Source organism: Danio aesculapii, chromosome 9 (genome assembly GCF_903798145.1).
Source record: "Danio aesculapii chromosome 9, fDanAes4.1, whole genome shotgun sequence".
In the NCBI taxonomy this organism is placed as follows: Eukaryota; Metazoa; Chordata; class Actinopteri; order Cypriniformes; family Danionidae; genus Danio; species Danio aesculapii.
This window is the reverse complement of record NC_079443.1, coordinates 5,415,862-5,435,813: the sequence shown is the minus strand read 5'-3', so window position 1 is coordinate 5,435,813 and position 19,952 is coordinate 5,415,862. Positions and strand designations below refer to the sequence as shown.

The following is a 19,952-nucleotide window of genomic DNA, read 5'->3' as shown; positions in this document are numbered from 1 at the left end:
ACTCATATTAACCTTTATTTTACATCTACAGAATCGTGAGAAAATCGCGACTTTATTTTAAGCAAAAAATGATTCTCATTTTAGCCAGAATCATGCAGCTCTAGTTCAAACTATTTATAATGTTTAAAGTGGCTGACAACAATAGATATTCCTAATAATATGAATTAGTCTGTTTTTGAACTGTAGCTGCTTAATTAGGCCTAATACGCTTCTGTATTTCAGTACTGGTCTTTATGGTGGCACTTGGAGAGACATTTTTTTCTGAGGTGGTATTGATGAAAAAAGTTTTAGAACCACTGCTCTAGGTTACTAGTGTTAAGCCATTTGGCAAGATAGTCCAGGCATACAGAGTCTAGTCTGCTAACATTAAACCTCATTAAAGGTAGCCCAGGTACACATAGATATGTCAACATGCAGTCCCATCAACACAATCTCACGGCAATTCGTAACTTTTTGATTAAGTGGCTAATTCGTACGATCTAATTCGTACAATTTAGTACGATTTGCTCATCCGCCAATGACGGTTGGGTTTAGGGGTGGGGTTAGGTGCCACGCCTCCTTTTTAAAATCGTACAATTTCATACGACTGAACTCGTACGAATTAGCCACTAAACTGTCAAAACGTAAAATACTCACGTTTTCTCGTGAGATCAGGCTGGTCCCATAGCCCATGGAGGTGAAAACAAACAAACAAACACTGTCTTGGCAATAGATTTTCTTGTTTTTGGAGGGTGTTTATTTCATTTGTGTATTTCATTTAACTCATGTGGATAAATACACGTTGCTAATATTAACTGCCTGTAAACATGCATTTACATTGTAGTGTTACAGGATTTGCCATGAGTTTTCAAAATTGCGGAAATGAATGATAAACAGTTTTAAGGATAATGAAAATCATAAAATTTACCATGGTTTGCCTTGAAACCGGTAATCATGACAAGACTTATGTAAATACAACTTAATTTTTTACTTGATTAGTCACGAATAATTATCAAACAGCACTAGAACAATGTGTCTGGCAAATTCAGTGCCGATTCAGGACAAATACTAATCTGCTCTGTCTGCATAAGTTGTTTCATCAGAAACCTTATATCTTAAATGATGTGTCTCTGAAACATTAGAGATAGTTGGATTGGTTATTTTGTACTATGTAAACATGAATTGGCACCAGCATCAGCTCAGAGCACATGGTCATATTTGTTCAGAAGATGGCCCGTCTGTAGGTTGTTAGATCTTTATTTCATTTGTCAGACATCTGGACTCGCAGATTAGATTTAGGTTTCTCTGTTGTCACGGCGATATCGTATTACACAGACTGAATCAACATGTCCGTCCACAAGCACAGAAGCAGAAACTGTGTTATTTTGCCATACAGAGCTAGATAATTGAACCATTATATGTGGCCTTGTGGTGTATTTCAAATCATAAATGCATATTTAAAGAAACAAAAGGCAGATATTTATTTAATAAAAGGCTATGCAAGTTTACTTGTGCATGTGGAAGTACACTCTCATACACTTTTAAAGGTTAAATAAAAAATATTTTATAGTATTTAGTAGTATTTTACAATCTTATTTAATTTTACATAATTGATTATGTTTAATGGAAAAGAATAACAGTTCTACATTTACATTTACATTTAGTCATTTTTTTTATCCAAAGCGACTTACAAATGAGGACAAGGAAGCAATTTACACAACAATAAGAGCAGCAGTGAACAAGTGCTATAGACAAGTTTCAGGTGTGTAAAGTCTAAGAAGCTAAGCATTAGTAAAATTTTATTTTATTATAATTTTTTTTTTTTGAGAAAGAGAGAGAGAGAGAGAATACAGTTGGTGGTATAGCCAGAGAGGCAGTTAAGATTAGGAAGGAAAGTGGAGACTAAATAGTTGAGTTTTTAGTCGTTTCTTGAAGACAGCAAGTGACTCTGCCGTTCTGATGTAGTTAGGGAGTTCATTCCACCAACTGGGCAGATTGAATGCGAGAGTTTGGGAAAGTGATTTCTTCCCTCTTATGGATGGAACCACGAGGCGACGTTCATTCACAGAACGCAAGTTTCTGGAGGGCACATATATCTGCAGAAGTGAGAGCAGATACGAAGGAGCAAAGCCAGAGGTCGCTTTGTAAGCAAACATCAGAGCTTTGAATTTGATGCGAGCAGCAACTGGCAGCCAGTGCAAACGGGTGAGTAGCGGAGTGACATGTGCTCTTTTGGGTTCATCAAAGACCACTCGTGCTGCTGCGTTCTGAAGCAGCTGAAGAGGTTTGATAGAATTAGCTGGAAGCCTGGCTAGTAGAGAGTTGCAATAGTCCAGTTTGGAGAGAACAAGAGCTTGAACAATGAGTTGAGCTGTATGTTCAGATAGGAAGGGTCGGACCTTTCTGATGTTATAGAGTGCGAATCTGCAAGATCGAGCAGTTCTGGAAATGTGGTCAGAGAAGTTCAGTTGGTCATCAATCGTTACTCCAAGGCTTTTTACCATTTTGGATGCAGTAATGGTTGCTCCATCCATCTGGATTGAGAAGTTATGGTGAAGAGTCGGGTTGGCAGAAACTTCAAGCATTTCTGTTTTCGCGAGGTTAAGCTGAAGATGATGATCTTTCATCCAGTGTGAAATGTCTGACAGGCAGGCTGAAATGCGAGCTGGAACCGAGGGATCATCAAGGTGAAAAGAGAGGTATAGCTGGGTGTCATCAGCATAGCAGTGGTAGGAAAAACCATGTTTCTGGATGACTGTTCCTAAAGATGCCGTGTAGATAGAGAAGAGAAGTGGCCCAAGAACAGAGCCCTGAGGTACCCCAGTGTTTAGATGCTGTAGGTTGGACACCTCTCCCCTCCAAGACACCCTGAATGACCTGTCCGAGAGGTAAGAACTGAACCATTGAATAACAGTGCCTGCGACACCCAGTGACTCAAGCGTAGATAGCAGGATCTGGTGGTTTACAGTGTCAAAAGCAGCTGATAAATCCAGCAAGATGAGGACAGATGATTTAGAGTCTGCTTTAGCCAGTCTGAGATCCTCCACGACCAAGAGCAGGGCAGTCTCAGTTAAGTGTTCTTTCTTAAAGCCAGATTGCTTGTTGTCCATGAGGTTGTTTTGAGTAAGAAAGTCCAGGACTTGATTGAACACTACTTTCTCCAAAATCTTGGCCATGAATGGAAGCAGGGATACCGGTCGGTAGTTTTCAAGTAGCGTTTGATCCAGGTTGGGTTTCTTTAGCAGTGGGGTTACCCTAGCCTGCTTAAATGAAGCATCTCCTCATTCACCACCAGTGTGCAGCATCCACCTGGATGACATGACGGCAGCCATATTGCGCCAGACCACACACCAGCCGATTGGTTGAGAGGTGACAGAGTGATGAAGCCAATTATGATATGGGGATGGTTAGGTGGCCATGACGGACAGAGGCCAGTGGGCAAATTTGGCCAGGATGTTAATCTTTGTTAATGCTACAAGTTTGATAATTTTTAGTGCGCAAATTCGCTTGAAATCTTACATAGTCACAAGCCTTAAAAAAATCTCTCGCTCTATTATAGTTAAACTTTGTTCTGAACTGTGTTTTCTGGTTAATTATAATCACAACTCAACACTGCAGATTCTGCGATGCGATGTTCACACATTGCAATATCAATGCTGGAACGATATATTGTGCAGCTCTACCAGAGATTGCTGGAAGTCTCTAGCTCTCCATTAAAATGAATGGTCACATGTCGTCAATCAGCAATTCCAGTATTATGGATCTGACATTTGCAGTAAAAACTTGAAATATACCTTTGTAATATTTAAGAACTAACCACAGATTTAAGGGATAAATAAATATATATATATATATATATATATATATATATATATATATATATATATATATATATATATATATATATATATATATATATATATATATATATATATATGTATATGTGTGTGTGTGTGTATATTAAAAATTTATTTTAATTAAAGGAAATAAACATGTTATCCATGTGACCAAAAAATATGCAAGTTTACAGTAGACTACATGTAGAATTTTTGTCAATTAAACTGCTCGACTCAAAAGATGTAATAATAATAATAATGATAAAGTGTAAATGTATTAATTTGATTGATTTTAACATGTTTGCATTTGCATGAAATTTCTCTGATGTGTGTTGCTAATAGTGTGAATGGAGCTTTAGATCTGGAGCATTTTGCTAGATTTGTTGGTGGAATATTGTCACAAATTTTGCTCCATATTAAATGGAAATTGACAGGACAGCAGTTCAATATTGATTTTACAACCAAACTAATGTCTTTATAACAGGAAAAAAACAGCGTTCAGAACGGTTCTGACTTTCCTCTGTGTGTCTTGTTCAGATTTTATGTCCTGGGTTTCTGGCCAACAGCTGCTGTGTTGAGGCTGGAAAACACAGCATAACTGTCTCTTTAAAGTAGAAAAAACAACATGAGCAGCCCGCGACTACACAGACAGATAAACAGAAAATTTGCTCCGCTGGTTGTTGATTAGAGTATGATATCTGGGAATTTAGAATCAGACATAACAAATTAGTAGAGAGAGTAGGATTGGACAGACATTGTTAGGCTATTTTACTACATTTCTTTCCTTCTTTCATTCTTTCTTGTTTAAATATTTCATTGTATGGATGGTGTTGTTCATTAAATTAATTGTTGGTCATTAAATAGAGTGGTGTGAAAAAGTGTTTACCCTTTACTGATTTCCTTTTTTTTTGTATGCTTGTCACACTTTAAACTTGTAGATCATTAAGCAAACCAATATTTTAGTCAAAGATAACACAAGTAAACACATCATGCAGTTTTGTAATTATGTTTTTAATGTTAAGAGAAAACAAAATACAAAAATGGCATATCCCTGTGTGAAAAAGTGTTTGCCCCTTAAACCTAATAACAAGTTGGGCCATCCTTTGCAGCAACAACTGCAATCAAGAGTTTCCGATAACTTGCAATGAGTCTGTTCCAGCGCTGTGGAGGAATTTTAGCTCGCTCATCTTTGCAGAATTGTTGTATTTCAGCCACATTGGAGAGTTTTTGAGCATGAACCACCTTTTTACAATCATGTTATAGCATCTTAATTGGATTCAGGTCAGGACTTTGACTAGGCCACTCCAAAGCCATTCAGAAGTGGATTTTTTGGTGTGTTTTGGATCATTATCTTGCAGAAGAACCCATGTTTGCCTCAGCTTGAGGTCACCTAATATATGGTCGGACTCCTTCAGGATTATTTGATACACAGCAGAATTCATGGTTCGATTTATCACAGCAAGTCTTTCCGTTCCTGAAGCAGCAAATCGGCTCTAGACAATCATATTACCACCACCACATTACTATTGTTATAGTGTTAATTTTTCTAAAATTTATGCCACCCATAATAGGACACACACCTTCCAAAATGTTCAACTTTCATCTCGTCAGTATTTTCCTAAAAGTCTTGGTGATCATCAAGATGTTTTCTGCCAAAACTGAGATGAACCTTTATGCTCTTTTAGCTCAGCAGTGGTTTTAATCTTGGAACTCTACCATGCAAACTATATTTGCCCAGTCTCTCTCTTATGGTGGAGTCATGAACACAAATCTTGACTGTGCTGAGCGAGCGCACTTCTTAAACTGAACAGCGCATCATCGATGACGTTAGCGTGCTCAGGCCCAAATGCAACGTGAGTGCGGGCCATCAGGGGAGACGGGAGGAGGGACAAGCGTGCTTCAGCCCGGTTCAAGGCAACTGTACATCGTGTGAGTACGCCCTCAGGTTCTGTTAATTCAGCTCTTTTTTTTGCACCTTTTGCTCTGCAAAAAGGTGCATTTTAACTGACCAAAGTTAAAAATGAAACAACGAATAAACCTAATGTTTTTCAATAAATTTGTTTGTGTTGGTTTGAAAATTTGTCCATATGAGCTGCTTTGCCGCTAAAATGACTGGCCCAGCTAACCTTCTTGGTTTGACAATCTGGCCCAACCAAATTTGTAATTGAATAGCTCTGGTCTACAACCAAGCACATGTGGTCAGAACACAAACGAGTCACAAGTAACGAAGTATTACGCGTTTCTTCCAAAGAAAATCCTTTCTAACCAAAATGCTAGCAGGCATCTGTAGCTCCGCTCACACTCTTCCTCTTTGCCCTTTCTTGGTTACCACCGGTCGGCGCAATAATGCACGAACAAAATGGCAATGGTTGGCCACGCCTACTCGTAGCTTTATTTGCGCTCTTCAGAAACCTATGAGTGACATCACGGATACTACGTCCATATCTTTTAAAGTCTATGGTTTTAACAGGGGGGCAAACACTTTTTCACAAAGGACTATGCAGTTTTGTATTTTGTACAATAACAAAATCCTTCATTTTGAAACTGCATGATGTGTTTACTTGTGTCATACTTGACTAATATTTAAATTTGTCTAATGATATGAAACATTATAGCGTATGTAAAGATTCAAACATGCTAAGTAATAAGAAACCAGTAAGGGAGCAAAAACTTTTTCACACTACTGTATATTTACGTGACACTGGAATTTGATTCAGAAGCATATGCTAATGCTTCACCTTCCTGACATTGATCTCTAAAATAAACAAAACAAAATGTCGAGCTTTGAAAACACAACATAAGTGTCTTATTAAAGTGACTCCCTGTGTTCTTAACACTACTTTACAAACCTACAGAGAAAAAACAGCACGACTACACACACAGATAAACAGTATGGCTTCCTGTGCCCTTTGCTTTTTCCAAATTAAGATGCATTTAAAAGCAGTTCTAGATGTGTTTTCCCATCAGCACGCAGTTGGAGAGGGAATGATCTGTTTGTGTTCGGGTGGGTGGTGTACAGTTGACTCTGAAGGGTGGGGTACGGATGGGGCTCTGGTGACTGCAGTATTTTGGGGGAGTTCCATACAGCAGATGTGTGAAAGTAGGGCAGACGTAGAGGACAGAGATTGTGTAAGAGGTGGAGGTCTGATATCACCACATGTTTGAGTTTACGCACACATGTGTAGATGCTGTGTATGTTTGAATTTAAACATCACACATGGAGACTCAACGTGCAAAGATATTCTGTGCTGACAAGGACAAAGCTGGATTATTTTTGTTGATCTTTGACATGATTGTTATTGTTAGTGAATTAACAGTCGTGAAGCTCAAGGGTGTGGACTTTTGTGCTGCGTATTCAAGTGTGAAAGTACTGAAAAATACCAAAATAATGGTTTGCTCCAGTTTGTATTGTGATATCTGGGAATTTAGAATCAGATAAAAACAAATTTATAAGCTAATTTATAGGATTGGACAGCATCTTTCTTTCTTTCTTTCTTTCTTTCTTTCTTTCTTTCTTTCTTTCTTTCTTTCTTTAGTTTAACTGAAGTGTACTTTTTCTTGTTCTTTCTTTGTTTTTTCATACTTTATTTTGTTCTTTCTTTATTTTCCCATTGTTTCTTTCTACTTTCAGAATCAGAATCAGAAAGAGCTTTATTGCCAGGTATGTTCACACATACAAGGAATGTGTTTTTGTGACAGAGCTTCTACAGTGCAACAGGATTACAGAGACAGGACAAAAAACAGATAATAAATATATTTTATAAAAATAGAAGTAAGAAGTGAATGCAAATATACAGATTGACAAGTGTATGTACGTGTTTATTACTATATACAACGTTATATGTGCAGCTGTTATGTGCAAATTGACATGTAAGTGTGTTGTTAAATAAGTGTATATGTGTATAAAAGTGTATAGCAAGTAGTGATGTTGGTTCCACAATTATTATCATCAAGTGTTCATGAGATGGATTGCCTGAGGGAAGAAACTGTTTCTGTGTCGGGCTGTTCTGGTGCGCAGTGCTCTGTAGCGTCGACCAGAAGGTAAAAGTTCAAAGAGGCAGTGTGCTGGGTGTGAGGGGTCCAGAGTGATTTTGGCAGCCCTTTCTTTCTACCTCCCCTTCCTTCTACTTTCTTTTGTTCTTTCTTTCTTTTCCCATTGTTTCTTTCTACTTTATTTTGTTCTTTCTTTATTTTCCCATTGTTTCTTTCTACTTTCTTTTGTTCTTTTTTTATTTTCCCATTGTTTCTTTCTACTTTCTTTTGTTCTTTCTTTGTTTTCCTATTGTTTCTTTCTACTTTCTTTTGTTCTTTCTTTGTTTTCCCATTGTTTCTTTCTACTTTCTTTTGTTCTTTCTTTATTTTCCCATTGTTTCTTTCTACTTTCTTTTGTTCTTTTTTTATTTTCCCATTGTTTCTTTCTACTTTCTTTTGTTCTTTCTTTGTTTTCCTATTGTTTCTTTCTACTTTCTTTTGTTCTTTCTTTGTTTTCCCATTGTTTCTTTCTACTTTCTTTTGTTCTTTCTTTGTTTTCCCATTGTTTCTTTCTACTTTCTTTTGTTCTTTCTTTGTTTTCCCATTGTTTCTTTCTACTTTCTTTTGTTCTTTCTTTGTTTTCCTATTGTTTCTTTCTACTTTCTTTTGTTCTTTTTTATTTTCCCATTGTTTCTTTCTACTTTCTTTTGTTCTTTCTTTGTTTTCCCATTGTTTCTTTCTACTTTCTTTTGTTCTTTCTTTGTTTTCCCATTGTTTCTTTCTACTTTCTTTTGTTCTTTCTTTATTTTCCCATTGTTTCTTTCTACTTTCTTTTGTTCTTTCTTTATTTTCCCATTGTTTCTTTCTACTTTCTTTTGTTTCTTCTTTATTTTTCCTTTCTTTCTTTCTTTCTTTCTTTCTTTCTTTCTTTCTTTCTTTCTTTCTTTCTTTCTTTCTTTCTTTCTTTCTTTCTTTCTTTCTTTCTTTCTTTCTTTCTTTCTTTCTTTCTTTCATTTAACTGAAGTGTACTTTTTCTTGTTCTTTGTTTTTTCCTACTTTCTTTAGTTTTTTTCTACTTTCTTTTGTTCTTTCTTTCTTTCTTTCTTTCTTTCTTTCTTTCTTTCTTTCTTTCTTTCTTTCTTTCTTTCTTTCGTTCTTCAGTTTAACAAGGACACATTAAAATAAAGCATAACTGAATAAAACAGTGTTGTTTTTGTATATGAAACTTCAATTCTTAACAGTACGACGTTTAATTATTTTGCTGCTACATTACAGTTTTTACTCAATAGGTTATATGCGGTGCTTGTGTTTTTTCCCATACTGATAGACTTCCGGTAAACGGTTAATGTGACTTTTTTTCATTTTATACGGTTCCTTTTACAGCATCGATGTTGGCATTCATTTAGTTGCTCAAGCTTAAAACCAGACAAGAAGCCGTTCACTCGCACGTGCCCGTCAGAATCGGCAGGCTATCACAGAAGCTCCATTGAATATACTGGGGCAAAATAAATGCTCATATTTTAAAGACATGGCAGGGGAAAATGTCATTTAATTCAGTGCTTCTTGTACAATCTGAAACCCACTTTATATCGGATATCACTCAGCCAATGGAGATTGCTGATATTTTAAGAAAACAGGCCTTAAATGTGCCAATTTTGCAATGGCATACAGTTCACCGTAAGCACTTTACCCAGGTTACTGACAAATTAAAAGTCTTTTAGCATACTTCTGCATATACCCTATTGTATGGCCCTTAACATTGAGATTAAAAATTCTCCCTGTTTTGAACAATGTGTCTGTTTTGTGTTGTATTGTTTACTGACTGCTTGATAGTATATATCATTTTTGATCTCTTTTTTATTATTTGAGAGCAGGGCTTGATTTTGAACACAGGTAAAACTGTTTTGAGGCCACCATTTCATTTTGTGTTTAATGGTATAAGAAAATGGAGCAAGGGTTCAGAAATTGTGTTAGTTAAACATAGCCAAATTGTACAATTTTCCAGTATACAACTCTTACTTTCCATTCTAAAATCATTTTAATTATAAATAATACATTTTTTATGACAAATAATAATTTTACCTTTAATTTTCCCCCTTCCAGTGTTGTGTGTAACGTCTTTATATTTGAATCGTTGATATTTAGGCTTCGTATTTAAAAATGGTCTGCATGAGGTGGAAAAATAAGAAACTTCTTATAAGAGTTATACTTACACTTTTGTGTGTAATATTTCTTTGTAATATTTTTATGAATCCGGATTATTGTTTTATCATGGTATTTGTAATTTGTCTGTTGATCTCCTCTAACAGCCGCCTGTAGAAAAACAAAATGTTGGCACAGAAATATAACCCATGCGACTCCTCTTTCTGCTGATTCTGCACATTTTACACACAGTTTTTTATTTTACAGAGGCACACAAGTATGTTTGTCAAAAACACGATTAATGTCTTATGTAAAGAATCAGATAAACCCCAAAATCTTTAGTGTTAGCCTGTTTTTAAAAGTATTTTAAAGCACCCTGTCTAAATGTTTTGTCTGTCATATTGTAATTTTCCTTTTTCCAGTTAGACTTTTGTTTGTCTGATAACTTTGGGACTTAGGGGACTTATTCTTCATTCTCTCTTTGTGTATTTATACAGAACTCGATGAACTTGCCTCCAGACAAAGCAAGATTACTACGGCAGTATGACAACGAGAAGAAATGGGAACTCATTTGTGACCAGGTAAAACACTCTTTCCTCCTTATCTTCATTCTCACGCCCTTTCGTTCGGTTTGTGAATGTTTTGTCCATCCATTTGAAAGTCTTTGGGATTCATAGCAATGACACTTTCAATAGCAACTGCAGAGTCCCCATAAGTCATGGATTTTTTGGAAAAACAAGGACATTTTAAAAGGTATTCCAGACATTGAAAGTCATAGAATTTATATTTTATTTGCTATCCAAGTCATGGAGTAGCAGCGAATTTTGTTTGACTCTTTACATTTTAGGTTTCATTTATTAAAAAAAAAAACAATTCTATATCGTATTTTTATATTCCATTGATTCACACCTATTGTTATAGTTTTTTTAATTATATTTTTGTTCCTTTCAAGCTCATCAGCTGTCAGTCGCTGAAGTATATGAAATCAGTGCCTGTTAACTAAGGCTATCTTGGCAGGATAATGTCAATCTTAAGAGCTGTTGGCTTCAAAATGACTTCTTCAAAGATGTGGGGCTCCATTCCCAGCAGGCACAGGACGTCAACATGACGTCAGATTGACATTGTAGGCCAACGTCATCAGACATTGCATTTTTTTTGGAAATGAAAATCGAGTTGACGTCAGAACCCAACGTAAGGTCGACATCAATTTCCAACTTCAGATAGACCTCACATTTTCCAAAGCAACCTAAAAACAACCATATATCAACGTCTGATGATGTAACAGTGTAATGTTTTGTGGACGTTACCACTATGACGTCTATCAGACATTGGATTTTGGTTGCCATACCTGACGAATTAATGTCAGTATTTGACATCAATATGATGTTGGTTTAAGATGTTGACTCGATGTTGGATTTTGGTAATTTCCCAACATAACCTAAAATCAACCAAATATCAACATCGTTTGATGTCGTTATTGAACGTCAAAATATTGTCCTTAGATGCTGCCAACCTAAATCTAATCTAATGTCTTATAACGTTGTATGTTTGCTGGGTTTTAACCGTCTAACAATCTGCATTTATTCTCATTTTCATTTATTTGTAGTGTTTAAATGTTTGCATTTTGACAATTATTAGATCAGAAAAGTTTATTAGATTAGGTAAATATCCATTATTATTATTATTACTTATTTTAGTATAGTCATTACATAAATAAATACATTTTCTAAAAAGCTAATAAAAATAGCTTTTCTCTAGGGTAGGGGTCACCAATCTTGGTCCTGGAGGGTTGGTGTCCCTACAGGGTTTAGCTCCAACTTGCCTCAACACACCTGCCTGGGTGTTTCAAGTATACCTAGTAAGACCTTGATTAGCTTGTTCACCCCTGCTCTAAGGAAATGTTATATTGCAAGAAATATCAATGTCACAATACTCGCATATCACATATTTTCCTAGTATCGCGCATCCCCATTTTTGACATATCATTGGAAGAGATTTAAAATACATCATGATGGGAAAAATAGAAGGCTCAAGGCAAAAAGGAAGACCAAAAATCAGATGGCTTGAGAACATCACAGCAACAACAGAAAAGACCCTATTGGAACTATTAGGACCGGATCGATATTCCTACAGATTGTTCATCCATCAAGTCACTATGGCTCAGGATAGAGCTGAAGGCTGCTGGAGATTGTTGTAACAAATTATTTTATTCGTTCATTCATTTTCCTTCAGCTTAGTCCCTGATTATCAGAGGTTGCCACAGCGGAATGAACCGGCAAATTATCCAACATATGTTTTACATGGGATGCTGATCCAGCTGCAACCCAGTACTGGGAAACACCCATACATTCTCACATTCAAACACATACACTACGACCAATTTAGCTTATTCAATTTACCCAGCCAGGACTCGAACCTGCGATCTTCTTGCTGTGAGGTGACAGTGCTAACCACTGAGCCACCGTGCGCCACATATTATTTTGTTATATTATTAATATAAGCATAACAGCAACCTGTTTTTCCATTAATTTAATGTCATGGAAATTAAAGTCAGGGAATTTGATCCTATTTAGTCCTAAATTGGGAACTTTATCTGTGCAAATGACAGTCTTATTTATATAGCACAATTGTTATACCTTTCATTGGCCAATGTGCTTTCCAACAAATCAACAGAAAGCAGACAGATAACCACAAACAGATTAAAGACGAAAGAATAATGTCGTCACGCCTCCTTACAGTCAAATACCTTTAAGAAGTCTAGCCTTAAAGCAGATGATGGAAGAAGGTGCTTGTCTTATTGATGGTGGTAAGGCAAATGTTTACAGTTCTGCAAAAACCCATCACATGATGACTGAATTTTATTAATGAGTGCATTTCAGCATGGTTGCTCTTGTGCACCATGAAAACACCAGTGCCAGACATTTAAATTAGATTGTACCAAGCATTTTTAGTGAGACAAGTGTAGGCAAATCTGTGCTACACTGAGTCATTGTTTGTACATGAGGTGACCTTGTGTCTTTCCAGACATAACATTTTGTGTTTACCTTTTCCACAAGACGACAACAAAACTTGCCTTTCTGTTTTTAACACTCTTGTTCCTGTGTTTATTTCATCCAGCCAGTGATACTAACCATTTAAATACAATATTGAACTTTGTGTGTAGGTCATCATGAGACTACAGTATTTCTTATATATTTATGGATGCTGCCTTGTTGAGATATATTGACCCTTATATTAGCCAAGTTACTACTACTACTACTACTAACAGTGACATTAATGTTATTGGTTATAATGCACTCCAGACTGTTTAATGTTATGTTCACACACACTCACACACATACTTGTATATATGGTTTATGAGGACTCTCCATTGTCGTAATGTATCTTATATTGTAAAAACGCTTACTATACGGCCTTATCCTACACCTACCACTAATCCTAACCCTCACAAGAAAACCTATAGCAGAATTTGAATGTCAAAAGACCCCATTAAGTATAATTTGTATACTTTTTGAGTTACAAGTACACAAGCCATGTCCTCATAACCCACTTTAGCAGCATAAAATAAACTAGAATGCATTATAAACCCATGTCAATGTCATTATACAACTGCGGGTCCTCTTAAACCACATAAACAAGTACACACACACACAGAACCACAGACTGCCACATGTTAAATGTCATTGTGATATCAGTGTTTTGTGTATGTGTGTGTATGTGCAGAGGCCTTGTGTTGTTTTCAAGGGAACTGAGTCTCTTCCTATTTCCTGTTATGCGCTGCGGTTGATTGGCTGTTGCCAAGCACAACTTCCAAATGACTGGGATAATTGCATACAGATTTGATTTCAAACATAAGTGAATGATTAGTACTGTATGCATAATGTTTTATACATTATTGATGTAAAATTACCACATTGCTATTACTTCAGTCACCTAGCAATCCTTTTGTGTGTAGATATTAATACACCGTAGAGTCATATGTATCACTTTCACAATGCCTTCATAAAGTTTTAGTGACATTTGTATTACTGTAAACTAAACGGAATCATTTTGTATCTAACTAGACTTATACTAGCATTCTACCTGCTACCTTTGTCTACTGTATGTGACACAATTTACGCGTTATAGATATAAAAATGGCATGACTTGACTTGACTTAAAGCTTGGAGGTTTTAGCGGAATATACATTTCCTCAGTGGGATTACTTACGTTTCATTAAATGATCTTAATTTGTATTATGAAGAAAAATGAAATTATTACTTTTTTCGGGAATACATATTAGATCAAATAAATTATGATAAATCATACAAATAATTGATATTATAAACAAATTGTTCATCAAACTTTTTGGGACAACCATTTATTAGTATTCCTCATATTGTCTTATATATCCATAAACCGAAAACCGTCACAAATGTTTTTTCTTATACTAGGGCTGCCCGAAACTGGGAAAATATGTGCCAAGCAACATTTTTGTTGAGTGTTGCGATAACTATTTTTATTAGCTGTGTATTTGTCACAGTCTATACAGATCGCTGGAGAACTACAAATCCCATTTTACCTGTTTACATACAATACACACCTGTTCCGGATCGTCGATGACACAATCGCACAGACACACAGCTGAAGCTCATCATTGAATCATTAAGTGGGCTATAAAGACACCTCTCTTGTTTACCCTGTGTTTACACTTGTTTTCCTTACTATGTTTTGACCCCTTTGGTTATTGTTTCCGTTGTCTTGCTGCCTGTCCTGACCATTTGCCTGTTTTGGCTATGCTTTGGATTACCTACATGCTTCTGTTTGTCCTGTTTTTGACCACTGCCTGTACGACTACTCTTTAATAAAACTGCGTTTTCCCAACTCCACTGTCAGCATCCTCAGTTACAGTATTTAAATAATTAATTTATTGAATGATATTAAAATAAATCTGTAAAATATATTTTTCAGATCTAATCAATTCTACTTCAAACTTAAAAAACTGTGTAAAGGTGCAAACTATTAATTTTTTAAATACCTCAGTAGATATTTTGACTCTGATTGGCTGGCCCATCATATTTATATTCTACTCTGGGTTCGAATTTGGGCCGCTCCAGCCCTTAGCAAAACAGCAATTACTGAGGAGGTTGAAATATAGATAGTAAGGCCCCATTTCATTGGTCAAATTTAGATAAACAACTTATGCATGAAACAAATGTAGTTTATCACACATGTCTGTGATTATGCATATTGCATTTACTATTATTGCAATAACAATACTTTTGCAATATATCTAACTTACACTCTAAAATAAACATAAAACTACAAACTCACCTGTTTATCTTTCTATTCCAGGAACGATTTCAGGTGAAGAACCCACCTCACACATACATCCACAAGTTACAGAGTTATCTGGACCCGGCCGTGACCAGGAAGGTGAGTTCTGAACACATTACCGTCATTCCAAAGTGTGTTATGATTAAGTTTGATGCCCTCACATGCTGCCCTTAAGGCAACAGTCAGACAGCTAGGCTTGAAAAATAACATAAAGCATTCCACTTCCTTGAAATACTTGATTCCTCTGATATAATCAACACAGGCTCATTGCAGATATGTACCCAGGTCTACATTTCTGGGGACAGCTAAATACGTATCTGGAGGAACGTCTGCTCGCAGTTTTTGTTTTTGCAAATCCGCCAGAGGCCGCTGTGTACACTTTTTGATGGTCTCAAATTTCTTTCACGAGTACTCTTCTTGCATAAATCCATCAGAGGGCGCAATATACACTTCAGCCGGCCAGGCCAGCTTGCTGTCGACTGACTGACTGACTGACTGAATAACCCACCTCACCTTCCCTAAACCTAACGAATAGTGTTTTCAGTGGCTAGAAAAAGCAAAGCCATTGCGGCACCGTGATTTCACAACATTTTCAGCCTGTTGTTTATTCATTTGTTTTATTAATTTAGTTATTTTTTGCTTTTGTAATACCTGGTTTCTGGAACCGTTCTTCGCCGGACACCAACCTCACTGTGGTGATCAACTCCACTCCGCGGTCCATGTCCACCGACTTACGCGGCAAGCCGCCCAATCTGGCAACATTGCCGAGAATGCGCACGTGCCCGTCTATGATGCCTACTTTAGTAAACAGAAGCTGCATAGGCCGTGGATAACAGGTAATGAAGTTGTAAATAACGTTTAGTTTGTTGCACAGAGCGATCGTTTAAGGGGCCATGTGGAAGGTTTGATTGGCATGTATGGGTTTTTTTTCCCACAGTGACAGCAGCCATGAGCCGTACTCAGAAGTGAAAGTGAAACCTGTGCGCACATCATTTAAATGATCATATCGCATTTTACAGTTATGATTACGACAAACATTTAATATGTTTTTTTCTTTCATAGCGAACACAAAGTGTTGTGCATGAAAATAAATGTTTACTGTGTCAGTATAACAGCCCTAGCCTATATATAATGTCGAATATAATGCAAGAAGGAGTCTGATAATGATAGAATTCAAATTTTACCAGTGAAAACAAATGGTCTAATAATGTTGTCAATAACAGATAACAAGCACATGTCTTAAATATAATAAATATAATTATGAATAGTTATATTCTAATGTCATCATTTTACTCTGAAATAACAAACAGGACATATTAAAAGTCTGTTCAAGTCCACCATAATGACTACAAAATTTTTAGCATTTTAAGCAACAGTAGACCTACACACAGGCCTAATATTATTATTGTTGTTTTACAATATGCTTGAGAATTAACAATTATAATAGGCCAATCATATTAACCTTTATTTTACATTTACAGAATCGTCAGAAAGAATCGTGATCTTGATTTTAAGCAAAAAGAAATCGTGATTCACATTGTTACCAGAATTCGTGCAGCCCTAATGCCCAGAGGCCATATGAACGAGGAGCTGCTTATTGCACTGGTGAACAATAATCATTTCTTCATCGCTAGAGCTGGAGCTGCTACTTGAACCATCCATGCTTATTCGAATGGCCAGCAACTTTAACAACAAGCTTGTCAACTCTCTGTCTTCTTTTTCTATGTTACAAGTGGGTATCAGAAGTTGTGTAGTGCCATCTAACGTCAAGGAGGGATTTTGCATACTCTTCTGCTCGACGTCAGTGAAAATCACTTGGGTTTGAATCCGGAAAAACGTCTTGAAAACTGCTTACGATAAATGCAAACGAAAAGCATCCCAGTGTGTATGAGCCTTTAACCGTTGCACCCTTAATAGGCATCAAACATTACACCATGCTTTACCACTGATTTACACTGATCCACACTCTCTCTTTCTATGGTCGGATGCTACCTTCATTCACAGCAATATGATAATGATACTAATATGGAAATGTGATCGTCTAAAGAACTTCATCAAAAAAATATGGACAGGATTCACTTGTTTCACTACTATTGATTATTTCGGCATGTCAGAACAATATTAATCTACTTTTAGTTGCTTTAATGCACTTTCTACCCCTTTGAAAGCATCACCTGCATTTATGATCATCATTAGTTATGTGATTGTCCCACCCCTACACACGCACATCCCAATAATCTTCAGTTGTGTGCCACACTCCCCCTGCAAAACACACACACACCACAGCAGGCCGGCTGAGACAGAAGTAGACAGACATATATTATATAACAGCATTATATACAACATTTTATTGTCACTAAGAGTAGCAGCATTGTAACAACGGAAACTGTAATTTATATGAGTACTCGTTACTAAAAAAAGAGTAATTCTGTTAATAATGCCGTTTATTTTTATTGCCATATAATTTCCAATCACTGCCAAGCACACAACAGGAGAAATGTGGGATGCGGAACACCACTGAGTACATCTGAAGCAAAAATAGAAAGTCCTGGAGAAAGTAGAGGATGAATATATTAAAGCAAAAAAAAGAGACAGGGAGCTGTACATTCTGGCCGCCGCTCTTTTTTTTTTTTTTTTGCAGACGTGAACAATTGTTACTTTGTGTGTGCCGAGAGCTTTACATGCGGTGCATTCCACACGCGGCTCTCGGCCAATCAGAATGCAGCAGGAAGAGGGTCATTCCAGAGGGTCCTGAAGAATGTCTGTGCCATTGATTCCATTCCAGGATGACCTCTCTGGAGGACTGCTTTCTTTCCCCCCCCCCCATTCTCTTTCCTTCTTTTTTTCCCCCTCTCCGCAGCTGGGAATGCTTAAAGTCGAGGTGGGACATTGAGCTTTTGCACACACACACACACTGAAAACACACTGCACTCCACATGTGCCAAACACACCCACCCTGGGAACAGAGCACACACTCACCCTCTTTTACACTATACTCTCTTTTTTTCTGTTGTTTTTATGCAGCCGTCTCTTTCGCTTTGTCTAATTCTGTCGCTATTTACATAGTAATTAATATTATAATTAGTTTGTATCAAATAGGAGTATTTCATAATAGTAAGCCAACAGTGCCAAGGTTATAAAATTGTTTGGTCACAGCTTGTATCAGGTGATCGTAATCTTCGCAGTGTTGAATCAAAATAAATTTGTACATGACTCAAGATTTATTGTGTAACTTCTTTTATTTTGAAATAAATTCACTCCTTTACTTTGAAAGTACTAAACTTAACGTGAAGTTACAGTTGAAATCAGAATTATTAGCCCTCCTTTGATTTTTTTTCTTTTTTAAATATTTCCCAAATGATGTTTAACAGAGCAACGAAATTTTCACAGTATGTCTGATAATATTTTTTCTTCTGGAGAAAGTCTTATTTGTTTTATTTCAGCTAGAATAAAAGCAGTTTTTAATTTAAAAAAAACATTTTAAGGACAAAATTATTAGCCTTTTAAAGCTATTTCTTTTCAGTTGTCTACAGAACAAACCATCATTATACAATAACATGTCACTTTAAGCTGTATAGAAGTCTTGAAAAATATCTAGTCAAATATTATTTACTGTCATCATGGCAAAGATAAAATAAATCAGTTATTAGAAATGAGTTATTAAAACTATTATGTTTAGAAATGTGTTAAAGAACATCTTCTCTCCATTAAACAGGAATTTGGGGAAGAAAATTAACAGAGGCCTAATAATTCAGGGGGCTTATAATTCTGACTTCAACTGTATATATAGTGCTCAGCATATATGAGTATACCCCTTACAAATCTCTCATTTAAATTAATATTTTCTGTAAAAAGCTTTACAATATTATATTTGTGCATATTTAGTTATGTTTAGTCTGTACTCAAGCCAAATCTGGAGCTTATCTAAAAAAAAAAAAAAAAAAACAATAATGGTTCAAAAACGAATAGGCCAAATTTATATGTGATAGAAAAATAATAAATTTCAAAAATAGCAAAAATCAAGAGAAACAAAAAATATATACAATTTTGTTAAAATGTTGTAGTTTGTAATTTATTTTGCAATACTTTGCATGAATTTAAATGTATTGTCTTTCCATTTATAAAGATGTTGTGTTACTAAAATATTATTTTAATAAAGATGCATCAATGCATCAATATTTATTACCCATAAATTTCTAAATAGGCTGTACTCATTTATGCTGAGTTATGTATATTTGTATATGTATAGTTATGTATATGTGTATATATATATATACATTCATTCATTCATTCATTCATTCATTCATTCATTCATTTTCTTTTCGGCTTAGTCCCTATATTAATCTGGGGTCGCAACAGCGGAATGAACCACAACTTATCCAGCATATGTTTTACGCAGCGGATGCCCTTCCAGCTGCAACCTATCACTAGGGGGAAAAATAAATAAAAGAATCATAATAAAATTTTATATATATATATATATATATGTGTATGTGTGTGTGTGTGTGTGTGTGTGTATGTATATTTATTTATTTATTTATTTATTTATTTATTTATTTATTTATATTGACACAACAACAAACACATGGTACCTAATACAATGAAGACACCAGACTGTCAGACTGTTGTTATTAATATGTATAGATGATATTTGTTAATTGTTTTGAAGGAAGGAGGCAAAGGCTCTGGTCATAATATTATTTTAAT

The 19,952-nt window shown here is 35.8% G+C and overlaps 1 protein-coding gene across 1 annotated transcript in view; it reads left to right on the top strand.

Annotated features, from left to right (window-relative positions):
* Positions 1 to 19,952, top strand: part of fmnl2a (formin-like 2a) — a 145,665-nt gene that overhangs the window by 45,574 nt on the left and 80,139 nt on the right. Inside the window, exons 2-3 of the mRNA XM_056464814.1 lie at positions 10,427 to 10,510; positions 15,264 to 15,344. Coding sequence (XP_056320789.1) covers positions 10,427 to 10,510; positions 15,264 to 15,344 — 165 coding nt within the window. The remainder of the gene's footprint in view (positions 1 to 10,426; positions 10,511 to 15,263; positions 15,345 to 19,952) is intronic.